Source organism: Hemiscyllium ocellatum, chromosome 3, assembly GCF_020745735.1.
Source record: "Hemiscyllium ocellatum isolate sHemOce1 chromosome 3, sHemOce1.pat.X.cur, whole genome shotgun sequence".
NCBI classification, from domain to species: domain Eukaryota; kingdom Metazoa; phylum Chordata; class Chondrichthyes; order Orectolobiformes; family Hemiscylliidae; genus Hemiscyllium; species Hemiscyllium ocellatum.
Genome location: NC_083403.1, coordinates 134,327,234 through 134,348,174, shown reverse-complemented (window position 1 = coordinate 134,348,174; position 20,941 = coordinate 134,327,234). Strand labels below are relative to the sequence as shown.

The window sequence follows — 20,941 nt, the reverse complement described above, 5'->3', positions numbered from 1 at the left end:
CTGCTTTAGCTTTAGGTTTAATTTCATAATAACATATTCACCATGTTGAATGTTTCAAGTTTTAGCAAATAATTCATATCTAGGATTAAACTGCTTTTTGTTGCAATTGTTTCTCTTCCATGTCTAGAATATCATGATTGTAGTAATTTTTATCGTGCATTTTATTTCAAACAGCATAACCCAAAGTTCAGAGGCTGAACTTAAAGAACGACAGGAAAGAATTAGCTGTCTGCAAAAGCAACTGAAAACACTGGAGGACCAAGAGGCCACAAACTCCCAACAGCTGGCACAGTTTCAACACGCAATTAGCAAGTCGAGAGATGAACAGGAGAAGCTTGGGTTGGTATCTTAGAGGGAAATCACTGGAATAAGATTGTCACTGCTCATGTTACACTGTTTTTATCAATATTCATAATAACATAGGCATTAAGAAGATGTGTTCAGTCATTTTTTAGCAACTTAGAGGAAAAAGAAGTAATCTCAATGTTATGACATGTTGACCAATAAGGGCAGAGATCATTTTTTTGTTTTAGACCTGGAATTCATATGAATTGTTTAAATACAGGATTTGTTTCTTTTTTTTTTACCTTGCATATTTTGCAAACAGAAATCTGCTTCAAGACTTGTGCACATCAATTGTTAAAATAGAAATATCAATCACTATTTCTATCCAGCTCAAGCTCTTCTGAATTGTTAATGAGTTTGTATTAAGAATCTGCAGAAATCTGTTTTCTGAATAGAAAGATTCTCTCAAATGTTACACCAAGATGGGTATGCTTTAATTATGTTTACCTGTTTTTTTTTTATTGCTCGAAGTTTATGAACCATGTAGTCTGTTTCTAGATTCTTGCCACTTGGGTCCAAAGCAAAAAGGAACGTGTGATCATGGCTGATCTTTTCAACTAATTTCATTCAGCAATATTTGCCCCCTTAGCATTAATACCTTCAAAATTTTTGCAACTCTGATTCAACCTAACAATTTTTGGTATCATTTTTGCACAAGACAGTTTCACTTTGTGTCAAAGTGTTCCTTAACTTCCTGAAAGATCTAACTCTAATTTACTGATTATTCCCCCATTGCTAGATTTCCCAATCAACAGAAGTAATTTCTCTTCATCTACCCTGTCATCTTCTTGAAAACCTTTGACCAAATCACTCTTTGCCCTCTAAATTAGAGGCAATACAACTTATTATCTATAATCTTGCATTGTGATTTAATCTGTACATTTGGAAATAGTTCTAAAAAATCCACCGTTCCTCCAAGGTTACTACAAAGGAGTGAAACTCTGAACTATTTACAGAGTTCCAAGTGTGATTTAAGCCATTTGACTTCCTTTATTCTATTCTTTCGAAGTAAAGGTCATAATCTCTTTCACCTTTCATGATATTTTCATAATCTCGGTATCTGAACATCCTAGTCTGTTTGGACCATTGTTTTTCCATGTTTTCACATGATTTGGGTCCAAAATGGACAATCTCCCTTTTGATTACATTGAATCTCATTTGCCACAGTTCTGCCGACTGTGTTAGCTTATCAGTATTTCTTTATAATGTTTTACTTTGACCTGCTCTGCTGATGGTGTCACCTATCTTTGTGTCGCTGAGAAATTTTCTTATGTGATCTCCTATCCCATCATCTAAGTTCTTGGTAAATATAGTGAACAGTCCCAACATAGATCCTTAAGAGACAAGTTTAGAATACCTCTCCAATATTCTTACCTATCACTCAATGGCTTTCCTGACCAGGTCAGTAGTGTGCATACATGCCCCAATCTTTGGGCCAGGAGACCTGGGTTCAAGTTCCACCTGCTGCAGAGGTGTGCGATAATATCTCTGAACAGGCTAATCTGGAAATATCTTCCTTGAGGGATATTATCATAAGTTCTAGTATATCTGATGATAGTGATATAAACATAGCAGCCTGAGCAAGATCTAAGATGATACCTCAATCAAATCTTCAAAATGAAATTAGTCATTTCATGAAATGTTCTGGATGTAGTGCAATGTAACAAGCCAGACTTCATAAAAATCTTAAAGTAAGTGAACACTTAGGAGGTAGCAGTCATAATATAGTAGAGTTCAGTCTGCAATTTGAAAGAGAGAAGGCAAAATTGGATGTAATGGTGCTACAATTAAATAAAGGTAAATACAGGGGCATGAGAGAGGAACCGACGAGAATTGACTGAAAGCAGAACCCTGTGGGGAAAGACAGTAGCAAATGTGTTGCTGGTCAAAGCACAGCAGGTTAGGCAGCATCTCAGGAATAGAGAATTCGACGTTTCGAGCATAAGCCCTTCATCAGGAATAAGAGAGAGAGAGCCAAGCAGGCTGAGATAAAAGGTAGGGAGGAGGGACTAGGGGGAGGGGCGATGGAGGTGGGATAGGTGGAAGGAGGTCAAGGTGAGGGTGATAGGCCGGAGTGGGGTGGGGGCGGAGAGGTCAGGAAGAGGATTGCAGGTTAGGAGGGCGGTGCTGAGTTGAGGGAACCGACTGAGACAAGGTGGGGGGAGGGGAAATGAGGAAGCTGGAGAAATCTGAATTCATACCTTGTGGTTGGAGGGTTCCCAGGCGGAAGATGAGGCGCTCCTCCTCCAGCCGTCGTGTAGTTGTGTTCTGCCGGTGGAGGAGTCCAAGGACCTGCATGTCCTCGGTGGAGTGGGAGGGGGAGTTAAAGTGTTGAGCCACGGGGTGATTGGGTTGGTTGGTTCGGGCGGCCCAGAGGTGTTCTCTGAAGCGTTCCGCAAGTAAGCGGCCTGTCTCGCCAATATAGAGGAGGCCACATCGGGTGCAGCGGATGCAATAGATGATGTGTGTGGAGGTACAGGTGAACTTGTGGCGGATATGGAAGGATCCCTTGGGGCCTTGGAGGGAAGTGAGTGTGGAGGTGTGGGCGCAAGTTTTACATTTCCTGCGGTTGCAGGGGAAGGTGCCGGGGGTGGAGGTTGGGTTGGTGGGGGGTGTGGATCTGACAAGGGAGTCACGAAGGGAGTGGTCCTTGCGGAACGCTGATAGGGGAGGGGAGGGAAATATATCCTTGGTGGTGGGGTCCGTTTGGAGGTGGCGGAAATGGCGGCGGATAATACGTTGTATGCGCAGGTTGGTGGGGTGGTAGGTGAGAACCAGTGGGGTTCTGTCTTGGTGGCGGTTGGAGGAGCGGGGCTCAAGGGCGGAGGAGCGGGAAGTGGAGGACATGCGGTGGAGGGCATCGTCGATCACGTCTGGGGGGAATCTGCGGTCCTTGAAGAAGGAGGCCATCTGGGTTGTGCGGTGTTGGAATTGGTCCTCCTGGGAGCAGATGCGGCGGAGACGAAGGAATTGGGAATATGGGATGGCGTTTTTACAGGGGGCAGGGTGGGAGGAGGTGTAGTCCAGGTAGCTGTGGGAGTCAGTCGGTTTATAATAGATGTCTGTGTTGAGTCGGTCGCCCGAGATAGAAATGGAAAGGTCTAGGAAGGGGAGGGAGGAGTCTGAGACAGTCCAGGTGAATTTCAGGTCGGGATGGAAGGTGTTAGTAAAGTTGATGAACTGTTCAACCTCCTCGTGGGAGCACGAGGCAGCGCCGATACAGTCATCGATGTAGCGGAGGAAAAGGTGGGGGGTGGTGCCAGTGTAGTTGCGGAAGATGGACTGTTCCACATATCCTACGAAGAGGCAGGCATAGCTGGGGCCCATGCGGGTGCCCATGGCAACTCCTTTAGTTTGGAGGAAGTGGGAGGATTGAAAAGAGAAGTTATTCAGGGTGAGGACCAGTTCAGTCAGTCGAAGGAGGGTGTCAGTGGAAGGGTACTGGTTAGTGCGGCGGGAAAGGAAGAAGCGGAGGGCTTTGAGTCCTTCGTGATGGGGGATGGAGGTGTACAGGGACTGGATGTCCATAGTGAAAATAAGGCGTTGGGGACCGGGGAAGCGAAAATCCTGGAGGAGGTGGAGGGCGTGGGTGGTGTCCCGAACGTAGGTGGGGAGTTCTTGGACTAAAGGGGACAGGACCGTGTCGAGGTATTGGGAGATGAGTTCGGTGGGGCAGGAGCAGGCTGAGACAATGGGTTCCATAGTGAAAATAAGACAGTAGAGCAACAATGGCAGGACTTTCTGGGTATAATTGAGGACGCAGTACAGAGGTTCATCCCAGAGAAAAGAGATTATCTAGGGGGGAATTAGACAGCCATGGCTGACACAGGAAGTCAGGAAATGTATCATCGAGAAAGAGAGAGCCTATAAAGTGGCCAAGAGCGATGGGAAATCAGAAGATTGGGAAGACTACAAAAACAAACCGAGGATAACAAAGAGAGAAATAAGGAAGGAGAGGATCAAATATGAAGGTAGGCTAACCAGTAATATTAGAAATGATAGCAAAAGTTTCTTTCAATGCATAAACAAAAGTAGACATAGGGCCATTCCAAATTAATGCAGGAAGGCAAAGAAGTAGCTGAAGAACTTAAGTACTTTGCATCAGTTTTCTCAGTGGAAGACAGGAGTAATATCCCAACAATTAAGGAGAGTCGGGGGCAGAGTTGAGTATGATAGCCATTACAAAAGACAGAGTGCGAGAAAAGCTAAAAGGTCTAAAAATTGATAAATCTCCTGGCCCCGATGGGCTACATCCTACAGTTCTGAGGCAGTCAAGTCCCAGATGATTGGAAAATTGATATTGTAACCTCCTTGTTCAAGAAAGGATCAAGACAAAAGATGGAAAATTATAGGCCGATTTGCCTAACCTCTTTTGGTAAAATTCCAGAGTCCATCGTTAAGGATGAGATATCTAAATTCTTGGGAATGCAGGGTCTGATTAGAACAAGTCAACATGCATTTAGTAAGGAACGTCGTGCCTGACAAACCTGTTAGAATTCTTTGAACCCAGTGGATGTTATCTCTCTAGAATTCCAAAAGGCCTTTGATAAGATGTCTCATGGGAGGATGCTGAGTAAGGTGAGGGCCCATGATGTTCAAGGTGAGCTACAGGCATGGATTGAGGGTTGGCTGTCTGATAGAAGGCAGAGAGTTGGGATTTTTCAGAATGGCAGCTGGCAACAAGAGGTGTCCCACAGAGTTCAGTGTTGGGGCAGCAGCTGTTCACTTTATATATTAATGATCTGGATGAAGGGACTGGGGGCATTCTGGCAAAGTTTGCCAATGATACGAAGTTAGGCAGACAGGCGGGTAGTACTGAGGAGGTGGGGAGGCTGCAGAAAGATTTAGACTGTTTAGGAGAGCGGTCAAGGAAATAGCTGATGAAATTCAACTTGAGCAAATGCAAGGCATTGCACTTTGGAAAAAAACAATACAGGCATGGATTATTTTCTAAACTGTGAGAAAATTCATAAAGCCAAACTACAAAGGAATCTGGGAGTGCTAGTCCAGGATTCTCTAAAGGTTAACTTGTACGTTGAGTACATGATTAAGAAAGCAAATGTAATGTTGTCATTTACCTCAAGAGGGTTGGAATATAAAAGCAGCGATGTGCTTCAGTTGGGCCCCATTTGGAATACCCTGTCCAATTTTGGGTGCACTCCTCAGGAAGGATATGCTGGCATTGGAGCATGTCCAGCAGAGATTCACATTGATGATTCCCCTGAATGATCCGCCTCACATACGATGAATGGCTGAGGATCCTGGGATTGTATTCATTAGAATTTAGAAGTTTGAGGGGAGATCTAATAGAAACTTACAAGATAATCCATGGCTTAGAAGGGGCGGATGCTGGGAAGTTTCCATTGGCGGGGAGACTAAGACCCGGGGCACAGTGTTCGAATTAGAGGGGGTCAATTTAGAATGGAAATGAGGAGACATTTCTTCAGCCAGAGAGTGGTGGGCCTGTGGAATTCATTGCCACGGAGCGCAGAGGAGGCCAAGATGTTAAATGTCTTCAAGACAGATTGATAAATTCTTGATCTCGCAAGGAAGAGTGGAGAGTGCAGCTAAGTGGAGTTGAAATACCCATCAGCCATGATTAAAATGGTGGTGTGGACTCGATGGGCAGAATGGCCTTACTTCCACTCTGTCTTCTGGTCTTTTTTATCACCTTTTCACATGTCCAGATTGACACCGACCAGCTAAAAGATTTCAAGATGTTCAGCTATCACAATAGATTCAAGTTCTGTAATCCTTGTGTAAAAGAATTTGAAGATTTTTTTCACAAATATATTTTTGCAATATACAATTTCCCACATCCTGTAAGAATTGCACTGTACCTGTATACCCTTGACAGCAACATGCTAAACTGTGAATATCAGTAAATCACAACTATAAACTGGACAGAATACATACAAATTGTCGAAATATAAACAGATGTGCATGTTCAACAATGAAGCATCTAATTTTCTAAATTAATTTAAATTTTGAATCTTTTTAAAAAATACAACGGTTTTGCTTTGATACTATTAATCTTGCATTCAGTTTATATTTGAGCATGTTGTAATTGTAGCCCTCTCTATCTTCTGTATACCTAGAGAAGAAGAAAAAGATGTGAAACAATCTGCTGAATCCAGAAAGGAGCGGCTCAAAGAACTAAAGGCCAGTAGAACAAACCAGCTGAAAAGGTTTGGAGAGAACATGCCTGCATTGCTTGATGCAATAACGGAAGCACATAAACAAGGTCGCTTCAGGCACGAACCAGTTGGTCCTTTAGGTAAATTTCACTATTTTATGGCGTGTATGTTTTAAGTCAAATGCTTTTTTTAAAAAAATGTAATTTTTCATGGTTTATTGCCTTGTGTTCTCTGGTTTAAGTTTATTAAATCTTGATGACTTTTGCAACATTGGTTAGCTGATTGATTACCGCATAGCTTTTTATTAAATTAAGATGGAATGTTCTGATGCATAAATTAGAAAGTTAAGTTGAGACACATTGAAATTTAAGATCTTATCATGAATAGAAACCAAAAAGAGCTTGCACTATACAACATATCTGCCTGAACTATAACTTCACTATTATAATTTTTAATGTCTTTTTCATCATCTCAAAGCATTTGGATTGATTTATATAAAGTGGACGTCACAGCACTAGATATTTTGCTTCTACTATGATGTCTCTCTTCCCTTTGGATGAAACTTATTTTTAAATCAACCTATTTATGACACATGTGAGACTTGAACCTAGACTGTCTAACTCAGAGATGGGGGCGATAGCACTGTACCACAAGCCCCAACCTGCCTTTGGATGAATGATGACTAAAATTAGATTTTGTAAATTGCCAGCTTGTTAATGTTAACAAACATTTTGGGTGGTGCGCTGTTTCCTTTAAAGCAGCTTCAAATTTAGTTTGATCTGTTTGTCACAAAATGTTTTTCAGATGCTGTACTTACTGATTAATTTGTTATGTAATAAATATTTTAATGCTTGTGTACATTTGTCCTTTTGTACAAATACCTTATGAGCCCAACAACTGATTAGTATTTTATGAGATGTATTAATTTGAAACTAAATCTGCCAATGCTGATGTTGATGAGAGCCATATATCTGTGTCACAACTTCTCAATGTTCTTTAAGCCTAGTCAGCATTCTGAATTGAAACATATGTATTCATCTATTTTCTTGGCACTACTTATTGTTTCATATAGCTAGCTAACTTATAATATGTGCCTTAGAAATGTGGTTAGTTAGCAAGTGGAATTGAATTGCAGTAAAGTGATTACTGCTTGAATTGAGATAAATTATTGATTGTAAATCATTTTGGATTTGCAAGTATTTGGACGTCAAATTTGATCATTTTCATGGACATTTTGACTTCAAGATTGAAAGCAAAACAATGACTGTTGGGCTTTACACGTTAAAGCTTTAAGTGTTTTGAGTCTGTTAAACTGCCTGATTAAGCATATTGGTGATTACTTTAGATCAAACTGGTAAGAAGGAATCCAATTAGAAAATAAATAGTCATTTTTATTTCTGTTCTGCTGTTTTTCAAATGTAGGTAGTTAAAAATTGGAATGAGTAGGAGAACAGGGATATATTGTCTGGCAGTGAGCTTGGATTTAGACTGCTAATGGAGACAATTGTTAAAACCAAGTCTGAAATAAAAGTCAGTTAATGATATCAATTTATGCAGTTGCTTGTATCCCTGTCTGTTCTGCTGTCATGGTAGGCTACTTTTATGTCTGTCTTATGCCAGCTACACACATTCACATTACCTCATCCACAACTGCTCTGACATTTTTCATCAAGTTGATCCCTCTTTCCCCATCCTCCATTTAACCTCCCAATAGTTTTTCAGCGCTGCTCAAATGGCCAAGGTACAGTAAACTAGTTTAATCTGCATGTTTTGAACCATCAATCTCGATAAAGCAGCAAAAGTTATATCTTAGATTAGATTAGATTACTTACAGTGTGGAAACAGGCCCTTCGGCCCAACAAGTCCACACCGACCCGCCGAAGCGCAACCCACCCATACCCCTACATATACCCCTTACCTAACACTACGGGCAATTTAGCATGGCCAATTCACCTGACCCGCACATCTTTGGACTGTAGGAGGAAACCGGAGCACCCGGAGGAAACCCACGCAGACACGGGGAGAACGTGCAAACTCCACACAGTCAGCCGCCTGAGGCAGGAATTGAACCCAGGTCCCTGGCGCTGTGAGGCAACAGTGCTAACCACTGTGCCACTGTGCCGCCCTAAATCTCAAATACCATAAAATTTACTGTATTACTGTCATAGTTTTTTAAATTTATTTCAATGTAAATATACTTGTTTACTCAAATGGCCATATGAAATACCAACAGTTGTTTCAATATTGAGTCAATTTCTCCTCAAATTCTGCAAAGTTCAAGTAGTTAGTCAATGTTATTTAAGTGATTTATGCTATAAATAAAATATAAGATTGATGTGATTATCCCCTGCATTATATTTGTATTACTCTGTGTGCGCTTTTGGTGATGATGTGGAAGTCTTGGTTATCTGGAATATTTGATTAACCTGCATACTCCTGGTCCCATAGGGGCCAGATAAGAAAAAGATTACTGTATTGGTGTTTTCTGGTTGGCAGTTTTGACACTTTTTTTTTTGCTTTTGCAGTTTTAAGTACTGTACCTCTTCATTTATCTTTGGCCATTACATGGAATATTAACGCCTTCTTAGGATCCACATTTACAAGATCTCTCTTTTCTTCCATGGATCTTTACTTTCTGTCTAGGACTCTGAGGTGCACATGAAAGTAGACAGAATATAGCATGTATGAGCATTTTTTCTTCATGCTAGAAACTTGAGTTTTCTTGTTGTTAACATATCCTTCACATTCACTAAATTATTTCCAGCTATCTCCACCTTTGAAATTCTTCATCACGTTTGTGATTTTATGTTATCATTTGTCCTGACGAGACTATCTTTTATTACTGCTTTTTGTGTGACACAAAAATAGATCGTTTTTGTGATGTTCGTGCTCCTTTATTTTCTAAATTTCCAGATTTTACTTAATCTATATTTTATAGGTTTTCTTCTCACTCTTAACAAGTGCTGTGTCAGCATACCACAAGTTAATGTCTTTGCCCCAGTTGTTACCCAAGGAAGCACATCTAATTTTCTTAGTTTCTTTTCTGTGTGTAGATTGCATTCCAAAATGATCAAACAAGATAAATTTTTGACTATTGAAATGCAAATAGAAGTGCTAGAGAGATTTGTAACAGGACTGATTCAAGAATGTTATAGTAGTTTGACTTCTTGAACTGATTTAATCTTGAGGAAAGAGGTTATGGGTTTACTATGTTTATAGAGGGCAAGTGGTAAATACTTTGCAAAGAAAACCTAAAACGACTGTCCTGTGTAATCATCTAAGCGAGTTGATTTGTTTAGCAGTGTGTAGTGAACTGAAAGCAATGATAATGGATATAAACTGGGAATGTCTTATTAGTCTCGAATCTGATGCAGTAAATAATGCTTCTGATCTGTTAGGATGTCACATGAAAAATCATGATTTGCTAATGCTGAGGGACCCAGATGCATTCTGGAATGGAAGGAGTGATGTTCCTAAGAAATGGTGAATATACACTTTGTTAAATTTAACCTAATATCATAATCTGCCAAATTTGCCAAAATCCTGCGAGATCATTTGTCTGTGTAATTAGAGGGACAGCTGGTGATGATTTAACTTGAGGGTCACTTTGCCTCAGGTGAGGGGAGAGGTTGTGAAGGAGCAGCCTTCATGGTAACCCCAGCCGTTGAGGGAGTTGAGTTCATGCTGTTGGCATCACTTTACATTGCAGATCAGCTGTCCATCCAACTCAGTGGTGCTTCAGCATAACCACTGTGGCAATATTTGTTTTTAACTATAAATTGGGAATGGTTTGTTTTGGTTTATTTAATTAACTTTTACATTGCTGGCAGTTCTAATTATGATTATTAACACAGTCAGCTAATCAATACAGTAGATCGGAATTAGTTCTACTGTCTTTTTTCCATTTATTATTTTCTTCTGAAGGCATGGATTAATCTATCAGCATTTTTTGGCATGCCCAAGAGTCTATTTCTGTCAAATTGGGTATGTGTGAAGTCATTACTGAATAATGGTATTTGCTCTATTTCCTTAGACTACTTAATGTTTTCAGAATCGCTGCATAATGACGCATGTAAAAGCCCTGATTTATTTTCACTTTCATCTGGGGTGCTTATATGAATTGTATAGTTTCTACTATCATCCAGTTGAGGACTAAAGCAAAAATTGCACCTGAAACCTTTTATTTGTACTGCTCAGTGTTGTAAAATGCAATGCATTTCATATTTACTTCAAACATGACGAGCTGAGTTAAGTATTGACATATTAAAGCTTTATTTTGTGCATTGCATAATACAATTCTTCTGATGTAAACAGTTATAACTGATGAGTTTGATTGGGAAAATATTTAATCCTCATAATTTTGAAGTAGTCAAAGTCAATTACTTTATAAAAGTTTTACTTTTTTATTTTAGGTGCTTGCTTCAAATTGAAATATCCTGAATTGGCTTTGGCAGTTGAAAGTTGTTTGAAAGGACTACTGCTTTCATTTTGCTGTGATAACTACAGAGATGAGCAGGTGCTACAGAGTTTGATGTCGCGCTATTTCAGTTCAGGAAGACGACCCCAAATTAATGTGTGTGAGTTTGCAAATCAAGTGTACAATGTAAAGGGCAGGTATGTTTTGAAATTCTCAACTGTTTAATCTTTAATTAAGATGTTGCCATTGAAACATGTTGTACAGCAAAGCATTGGGAAAACAATATAATGTAAAGTTCTCTGCAGAATGTTTGTGCACTTAGAACACAAGTTAAGAGCAGAAATAGGCAATTCAGCCCTTGCTCCTTCATTTGACATGATCGTGGCTGCTCTCATCTCAGCCTCAACTCCACTTTCCTGACCACTCTTTAACTCTGCATCCCTCAACTAATTAAAAATCTATTTATCTACTATCCTGTGGACTCATGAATTTCACAGACACTGACCACTTAAAGGGAAATAATTTCTCTCATCTCGGTTTTAAAACCGTTACCCCTAAAACTGTTAGACTGCTCCACGTGAGGAATTATCCTCTCTGTCTACTTTGTCAATGCCCTTTAGCATCTTTTATTCCTGAATTAGATTTCCTCTCATTCTTTTAAACTCCAGAGAATATAAGCCTAAACTGCCCAATCTCTCCTCATAAAACAAGCCCCTCATCTCTGGCATCAATCTAGTGAACCTCCTCTAAATAGCCTCTTGTACAGAGACATCCCACCTTAAAAAAGGGGACCAAATTTTTATGCAGTACTCTAGGTATGGTCTCACCAATGTCTTGTACAGTTGCAGCAACATTCCCCTACTTTTTCATTCTATTCTCTTTAGCATTAAATGCCAAAATTCCATTTGCCTTCTTTATCAACTGTTATATTTGCACTTGTCTACTTCGGTCAGTGAGGTTTTTTTTATTTTAAAAGGGCCATGTCTCTCTGATTAATGCTTGCATAATAGCTGTTGCTAGTCAAACTTAAATCTCTTACACGTTTCAAAATAAATGATTATGCTGTAGCAAGTATGGCATTTGTCTCTTAAACTGTTAGTCACACAGATGAGTTTGGAGGAAAAGGGGATTGTATACCCCTATTCCTGTTGTTAATACAATGAAGATTGTGAAAAATTTGTAACTTTCTTAGAATGAATGTGAGTAATCTTGCTTTGATTAGTCAAAACCTGCATAGCATTTTATTACTGATCTAATCTATGAAGGTTTGTTATTCTTCACTCTTTACACACAGTGACTTCAAAGTTTCATTGTGGTGATAGTACTGAGTTAATTATGAATTTATATTTTCCTCCTTGAAGAGCTGTCCATCATCCAGATTTCCCAACAGTTCTTGATGCCTTGGAAATCAGTAACCCAGTTGTAGCAAACTGTCTAATTGACATGAGAGGAGTGGAAAAAATCTTGTTAATCAATGTAAGTTCTTCTTTTGCAGTTTTCCTTCTGTAGAATTTCAAATGTGGCTTTCGTTATTTAAAATTTTGAAATTGATTGAATTGACTTTGCATAATGCAACACATTGATTCTCAGCTATTTATGTTGTTTAAAAGCCTGTTTCATCTTTGCTTTTTGTAAAAGCTTATTGGCTGAGACTGATCATTCTTACAAACCGTCCTTGATTTATGAATGTTCACCTTACAAGCATGATCCCACACCGGCGTGTATTAATATTAATTTTAAAGATCCGACATACAAGTGTTTCCTCAAGCTTACGAACAGCTGTCTTGTATTGTTCTTGTTGTGATTGTCTTGCGTACAGATCGACTTGCGAATGAATTCAGAAATGGAACCTGTTCGCAACCCAGAGCATAACTGTATCAGTTCTTAAGATCTTTGTTTAGGTTTGCTTAATAATAAGTTGTAGAACCTTCTCAATAACTGGTGTCAGATTTGCTGCTCCATAGTTTCTTGCTTGCTTACTCCTCATTCATGGATAAGTGTTGTTAAATTAACTCGTTAACAATCTGCTAAAACAATTCTAGCATCAATGGACTTTGGAAAATTGTAACCAATTTTGTTTTTTGGGGAATTTGCCATTTACCAGAACCAGATTTCGTTTTCATTTGTTCAAAGTTTGGGATTAATGCATTAATTAGAAATACATCACCAAATAAATTGCAATAATGTTATTTGTCCTGGATTTAAAAAATATATTTCCACTTCTATATGCCAACTTCAGATATTAGTGAGAGACTGCAGTGAAACCCACTATGATCCAGCTCACTGCTATTTGGAATTGCATTATACGATATGGAATGCTAACTTGCTAGTTAAATCTGGATGAGATGTATGGTTTTTATTACAGTAGCAGAGGTTAATGTACCCAACAGATCATTTCATTGCCGTTTGTAGAACTGTGGGTAGGTATGTATTAGAATTTGTCTGAAAAAAACCCTTTAGAATTTAGTCTGAAGACTAAATGAATTCTAGTAAGACACTAAATATGTGCTGTTTTGTTTCCAGAATAACAGCAGAGCTCGCGAAATTATGCAGCAGCAAAGACCACCCGCAAACTGCAGAGAAGCCTTTACTGCAGCAGGTGACCAGGTTTTTCCCAACCGCTACTACTCCTCAGAAACAGACAGGGCAAGATACTTGGGTGGTAATGTGGAATCAGAAATCAGGTTCGTAAATCTCTCTGTTGGTATTACAACTTTGAGAAATATGAAGGCTAGAGCAATAGGTCTTTTAATCATAAGAGAACAAAGGAAAGTACAGCACAGTCACAGGCCCCTCGGCCCTCCAACCCTGCGCCAATACAATTTGCCCTGCCAGACTAAAGCTGTGTTTACTTGGAGGATCTGTATCCCTCTATTGCCTTCCTTTTCATGTTTTTATCCAGAAGTTTCTTGAGTGGTGCTATTGTATTTGCTTCTACCAGCTCCTCTGGCAGCACATTCCAGTCACTTGCCACCCTTTGTCAAAAGCTTACCTCATACATCTATTTTAAACTCTCTCCTCCACGCAGACCCACTGGGCACACGCACCCTTGCCTTGAACCTGTGTCCCCTAGTAATTGATCCCTCCATCCTGAGAAAAAGCTTCATAATTTCCAAACTCTCCATGCCGTTTGCAATCTTATAGGCTTCCCTCAGGTCGCCCCCTCATTCATTAATTAATTCATTCAATGGATCATTGTTTGGATCCATTTATTAATTCATTCTTTCATTCAGTGAATCAATCTTCGGATTCATTTGTTTATTAGCTAAAATCTGCCGTGCCAGGCAGCATCCTGGTAAACCTTTTCTGTGCCCTCTCCAAAACATCCACATCCTTTTGGTAGTGTAGTGGCCTGAACTGTGCACAATACCTTAGGGATTAGATCCTGCACATCCTATGTCCCCTTCATCCTCTGTACTGTGCCACTTTAGGGGGGGAATGGCCTAGTGATGTGATCGCTGCAGTATTCATCCAGAGACTCTGCTGATGCTTTCGGGGCCTGGGTTTGAATTCTGCCATGACAGATGGTGAAATTTGAATTGAATAACTATCTGGAATTAAGAGTCTAGTGATGATCTTGAAACCATTGTAAATTGTTGGAAAAACTCATCTGTTTCACCGATGACCTTTGGGGAAGAAAGCACCAATCCCTACCTGGTATAACTTACATGTGACTCCAGACCTACAACAATGTGGTTGACACTTAATTGCGTTCTTGACAATTAGGAATGGGTAATAAATACTGACCCAGCCAGTGATGTCCACATCCTGTGAATTAATAATAAAGAAAAACTTACCCGCCCTTCCTTCATCTTGGTCTTGTGTTCATGTTTAGTTACGATTCCAAATTATTCAGTGCTGAATATGTCAATGTTTGAGTAAGGGTGGCATAATAAATGAAGAAGCTAAAATAAATGCAAGGTTCCACAACCTGAAAAAATTTTTAGTTGTAATTTTGTGAAACTTTAGAGAATGAAGAATCGGGTAGTGCTGTTGTTCAGTATGTTAGTGGTGCAACTGAGCTATGGAGAGGTACAATATCATTGTGTTGCCCACTCAGTTTTCACCTTGCTTGTTATTTTTTGTGAACTACTTCATGCACTTTTTATGATTAACTATTAATGAGATAAACATTGTTTAAACAATAAAAGCCTTCAAAACTTGTTAGTGTTGGATATTAGATTAGATTCCCTACAGTGTGGAAGCAGGCCCTTCGGCCCCACAAGTCCACATCGACCCTCCAAAGAGTAACTGACCCAGATGTATTTCTCTCTGACTAACGCACCTAAAAATATGGGCAATTTAGCATTGCCAATTCACCTGACCTGTACGTGTTTGGACTGTGGGAGGAAACCGGAGCACCCAGAGGAAACCCACACAGACATAGGGAGAATGCGCAAACTCCACACAAACTCCCGAGGCTGGAATTGAACCTGGGTCCCTGGTGCTGTGAGGAAGGAGACCAGAATTGTATGCAATATTCTAACAGTGGCCGAACCAGTGTCCTGTACAACCGCAACATGACCTCCCAACTCCTGTACTCAATACTTTGACCAATAAAGGAAAGCATATCAAACGCTGCCTTCACTATCCTATTTACCTGTGACTACACTTTCAAGGAACTATGAACCTGCACTCCAAGGTCTCTTTATTCAGCAACACTCCGTTGGACCTTACCATTAAGTGTATAAGTCCTGCTAAGATTTGCTTTCCCAAAATGCAGCACCTCACATTTAACTGAATTAAACTTCCTCTGCCACTTCTCAGCCCATTGGCTCATCTGATCAAGATCCCGTTGTAATCTGAGGTAACCTTCTTCGTTGTCCACTACATCTCCATGTTCTGTGACTTTTCAGTTCTATTTGTGTATAATTTCACACTTCGAGAAAATTATCAAGTTCTGTTGTTTGCCAGATCTTTTGATTCACTATTAAGTATGCTCCTTGCTCTGTAAATACCAGGGAGTTGGTGAAATTTGAATTCACAATTCGTGTGTGCAGATTCACCACTCGGGGCCAGCTTCTCCATGGGCCACTGTTTAAAGGGCTTCTACTAATGTTTTGCCTGAGTTCATTGAAGTGTTATTAGTAATGTCATGGATTGAATTGGTGTTCTTCTTTACTGCCTGTGATCAGTACGTTTAAGTAAGTGTTTTTTCATATCCGTAGAATAACGGGATGTGGGGTCCCATCTCAGGTTGTTTTACAGTTAGAGTTTAAAAACAAATACCTTAGAATCTGGAATAAAGTCCAGGAAAAGGGAATATTCCATCATGGAACTGTTACTTTTGGTGAAAGCTTTATGACCTGTGAATATGCAGATGTCAAAATCGTGAGGGCTTGTGAATGTATGAAAGTGGTAGGCAGATATGTTGAATGTAACTGCATTTGTATATCTGCTATGATCATGAGATTTCTAAATCTTTTGTGACCTGAGCTTATGGCACGGCAGTGACCGGAGCTCAGCAACAAGTGACATTGTAACATTGCACAAGCATCTCTTGGCAGTATGGTGCTGACTTCCTGTCCCATTGCAATGGCAGACAATGCTCTATATTGTAAAACAAGTGTGATATTCCATTGTACCAAAGTAGTCTCCATTCATGCACAGTAGCTGACATCCAATTTGTGTGTCAGCTCGCCACAATGGGTTACAGAAAGCATGTGCAATTGACATTGCAAAGTTCCACGCAAAGACAACCTCGTGCTTGTGCATGTGCTGCTGGTGTCCCCTCAATTCTGTTGCCTGAGGATGAGAAGTTATTTGGGGAGAAGACCTGGGGGTGAGGAAGAGACAAAGCCTGATATTAAGGGCACCAGGAAGATTGAAGGAGAAATGGAGGCTAGGGCTGGTAAGGTGGAGCATCCCTTCCTCAATGGTGTCTGTGGGCAATCTGTCTTTTGCCAACAGTAAGGTTCCAGGCTAAACGTGGATAGAGGAACTCAGCTTCTGCTCCTTTGCTATACTTCGCTGCCAGATCATATCCTGTGTAGAGATTGTTGCAGCAGAAATGCCCAAGCAACAGTATAGTAGTGGTCTCCACAGTCTTGAACTTAGATATTGAACAGACAACGGTAACTGAAATGTGACTTGTTTACGTTTAAGTAGTGCATTGGCGTCTTACTTTCTTATGCTGTTGCTCTCATTCTCAGAAGTTGTGCTAAATATTAATTTATCCAAGTGCACTTAGGGCCCTGGCCAATTATTACTTCATGGGGAATTTGATACAGTGGGAATAACTCTTCAGTACCTGGAGCCTTTGAAATTTCCACATTCTTTGCTGAGGTTGGAAAAGGAAAGTCAAAGCTGGGAACTGTGTCACCTGCCAAGCGCTGTGCACTGACCCTCGGAATGGCCTTGTCCCCTTGAGGAAATTCTGCTGAGGGAAAAGTAGCTCTGCTTCATCAGCTCCAACCTTCATGAGTATCTCATGGAATCCTGGATCCTTCTGAATGTAGACCACAAATTGTTTTTTCAGAACTTTTGGCAATGCTATCTTTTGAAACATATTAGTTTTGGTCACTTTAAAATGATGTAGGTATTTCTAAAAGCAGGGCTTAAAATCAGTTCCTCCTCATGGGATGGCAGGGTGGCACAGTGGTTAGCACCAGGGACCTGGGTTCGATTCCAGCCTTGGGCGATTGTTGCTCTGTGTAGAGTTTGCACATTCTCCCCGTGCCTCCGGGTGCTCCACTTTCCTCCCATAATCCAAAGGTGTGCAGGTTAGGTGAGTTGGACATGCTAAATTATACATAGTGTTCAGGGATGGGTAGGTGCATTTGTCAGGGGCAATGTAGGGGAATGGGTCTGGGTGGGATACTCTTCAAAGGGTCAGTGTGGGCTTGTTGGGCCAAATGGCCTGCTCCCACACTAGGGATTTTACTGTTTGTACTTGTTCAAAGACTTTTTTCCAAAAGGTGTGACATGGTAGTTACCCATCTTGTACTGCTGTTTGACAGCTTTACGCACAACCAGCCTGGCCTGAATGAGGAAAACTTTCATATTAGCATGAAAGTTTGCACTTGTCTAACAAACATAGAGTTTTAATATTTTAGTCCATGTTGAAATAGAAATATGGGTTGGCTGAAATGTTGCTGTTTGAAGATTAAAGATGATCTATCTTTAATCAAAAGCAGGTGTGAAATCACTGGCTGTGAACATCTATATTACAGTATAAAAGCAAATTACTGTGGATGCTGGAATCTGAAACCAGCATTGACTAAGGGTCAGTTAGAATCTCAACGTCAGCTCTTTTCTCTCCTTACAGATACTGCCAGACCTGCTGAGATTTTCCAGCAGTTTCTCTTTTAGGATCTATATTACAGTATTTGCTTGAGATTTGGAAGGCATTGGACCTCATGGTCACATGGTTTGTAGTGACCATCTTAATGATTTGTATGTGTTTGGAATTTTTGAAGTATTGACTGAAAGTTCAGAATATACTGGAACATGCCATTAAATAAGAAAGTTTAGATTAGATTACTTGCAGTCTGGAAACAGACCCTTCAGCCCAACAAGTCCACACCGACCTGCCGAAGTGCAACCCACCCAGACCCGTACATTTACCCCTTCACCTAACACTATGGGCAATTTAGCAAGGCCAATTCACCTAACCTGCACATTTTTGGACTGTGGGAGGAAACTGGAGCACCCGGAGGAAACCTACGCAGACATGGGGAGAATGTGCAAACTCCACACAGAGTCGCCTAAGGTGGGAAATGAACCTGGGTCTCTGGCGCTGTGAGACAACAGTGCGAATGCAGTGCCACAAGTTTACATCTTGTATTACGGTACTTGAGTGCAGTTGGACAAAGGTAAAAATTGTTCAGAGCATTGAGAATAGGAGTTGCAAGGTTATGTTGCAGCTGTACAGGATATTTGTTTAGGCCACTTTTGGAATATTGTGTGCAGTTCTGGTCTCCCTCCTATTGGAAAGATATCATGAAACTTGAAAGGGTTTAGAAAAGATTTGCAAGGATATTGCCAGGATTGGGCTAGAGGGAGAGGTTGAATAGACTGGGGCTGTTTTCCCTGAGTGTTGGAGGCTGAAGGGTGACCTTATAGAGGATTGTAAAATCATGAGGGGCATGGATAGGGTAAATAGACAAGGTCTTTTCCTTGGGGTGGGTGAATTCAAAACTAGAGGACATAAGTTTAGGGCGAGAGGGCAAAGATATAAAAGGGACCTAAGTGCACCTTTTTCATTCTGGATTAGTGGTGCTGGAAGAGCATAGCAGTTCAGGCAGCATTCAAAGTGCGGTGAAATCGACGTTTCGGGCAAAAGCCGAAGGGCTTTTGCCTGAAACGTCGATTTCGCTGCACTTTGAATGCTACCTGAACTGCTGTGCTCTTCCAGCACCACTAATCCAGAATCTGGTTTCCAGCATCTGCAGTCATTGTTTTTACCTCGGCATCTTTTTCATGCAGAGGGTGGTGTGTGTATGGAAAAAGCTGCCAGAGAAAGTGGTGCAGGCTGGTACAATTAAAATATTTCAAAGGCATCTGGATGGATATATGAATAGAACGGGTTTGAGGGATATGGACCGAGTGCTGGCAAACGGGACTAGATTATGTTGGGATACCTGGTCCGAAGGGTCTGTTTCCATGCTGTACATCTCTGACTCTGTGAATTTTGTGTTAACTATCATTTGTTTTCTAGAAATATGGTTTGATTGCTGAAGTTTGTTTTCTATATTTCAGTCAACTCGAAATGGAAGTGAGCAACAAGATGGCTAAGTTGTCACATTTTCAGCAACGATTGCAGTCAATAATAGAAGAAATTCGGATAAATGAAACTCAGATGAAAATGAAACAAATGCAAAAGAGGAAAATCCAGGTCTGTAGCTAAAATTTAGAACCAAAACATAATTGGATGTACTTCTAGAAGAGAAGAAAAATGACCTTTATATATATTTTTCAATCCTTTTTGGTTTAGGAAAGTATGACAAAAATAAAGCTAGAAATTTCAGATTTGGAAAATGTGGATGAGCCACAGTCTGTAGACATTTCCACATTGGTGAGTGTCTTGACCATTTTTGAATTAGTTTAGGCTTGTGCATTACACTTTTGAAATAGTGCTCAAAATGAACTTCTGGTGATTTGAGGTTGCATGAAGATACTTCATTCATAGAAGTTTGGATGGGAACTGATTTCCTTCTGATTGACTCTTTACTTCCTTTACTTTTAAAACAACAAAATGTAGGAAGAAGAAGTACAAGATATCTGGCACAGAATTGTGTCTGGCAGGAATAAGCTGGAAGAAGCCAGGAAAGATATGGATGAGCACCGAAAGATAGTGAATGAGGCTGAACAAAGGTACAAAGAGGTGAAGGAGAAGATCAGTTTAATAGCTGAAGGAGCTGATCCAATTAAGGTGCAAATTGATTGTGTACAGTTTTTTTCAACTTTTCTTGGCTTGTTACAGAATTATAAATATTCAATTTTAAAATTACCAACATTTCTTCAAAACAGGATGAGTTAAGTAAGATTGACACAGAAGTTGGAAAATGTAAACATCATAAAAGACATTATGATGAGAAAAGAAAAGAACACTTGGAGGGAATAGATAAGCTAAAAGAGAACCTGGAGAGTAAAGAAAAGGTTTTGGAGGTATACACCGATTTTTTTCATTTTGTGAGTGACCACCTGCTAAAACATCAGAGCATTTTTGTAAAATAAAAGTCATTGTGTGGTAAAAGTATTAGCATAAGTTTTGCATTTTTTTATTTGACTTATTCTGAAATTGTTTAACTATGTTATCTGTAGTTTGACTATAATGACTTTTTTCTTAAATATTGATTGATATTTTTCAGTCATGTTTTTAAGTTGTATAAATGAACACACAGCCCTAGATATTGGTTAATCTGACTATAGCCCAACTTCACTTTCCTGTTTGCCCTCCATAAACCTCTACTGTAACGCTGATCATAAATCTATCTGATATCTTCGGTGACTCAATTTCAACTAACCTATGAAGGAGAGAATTTCTGATTATACAAAGCACATTACAGCTGAATCTGACCCTGAGATCAGACAATTAAGT

The 20,941-nt window shown here is 40.0% G+C and overlaps 1 protein-coding gene across 2 annotated transcripts in view; it reads left to right on the top strand.

The window, feature by feature from the left end:
- LOC132808020 (structural maintenance of chromosomes protein 6-like) overlaps window positions 1–20,941 on the top strand; it is a 74,545-nt gene that overhangs the window by 35,383 nt on the left and 18,221 nt on the right. For both annotated transcript variants that reach the window (XM_060821920.1, XM_060821927.1), the window contains exons 13-21: window positions 175–339; window positions 6,444–6,622; window positions 10,895–11,096; window positions 12,261–12,375; window positions 13,423–13,583; window positions 19,600–19,735; window positions 19,835–19,915; window positions 20,102–20,272; window positions 20,371–20,508. In XM_060821920.1, coding sequence (XP_060677903.1) covers window positions 175–339; window positions 6,444–6,622; window positions 10,895–11,096; window positions 12,261–12,375; window positions 13,423–13,583; window positions 19,600–19,735; window positions 19,835–19,915; window positions 20,102–20,272; window positions 20,371–20,508 — 1,348 coding nt within the window. The remainder of the gene's footprint in view (window positions 1–174; window positions 340–6,443; window positions 6,623–10,894; window positions 11,097–12,260; window positions 12,376–13,422; window positions 13,584–19,599; window positions 19,736–19,834; window positions 19,916–20,101; window positions 20,273–20,370; window positions 20,509–20,941) is intronic.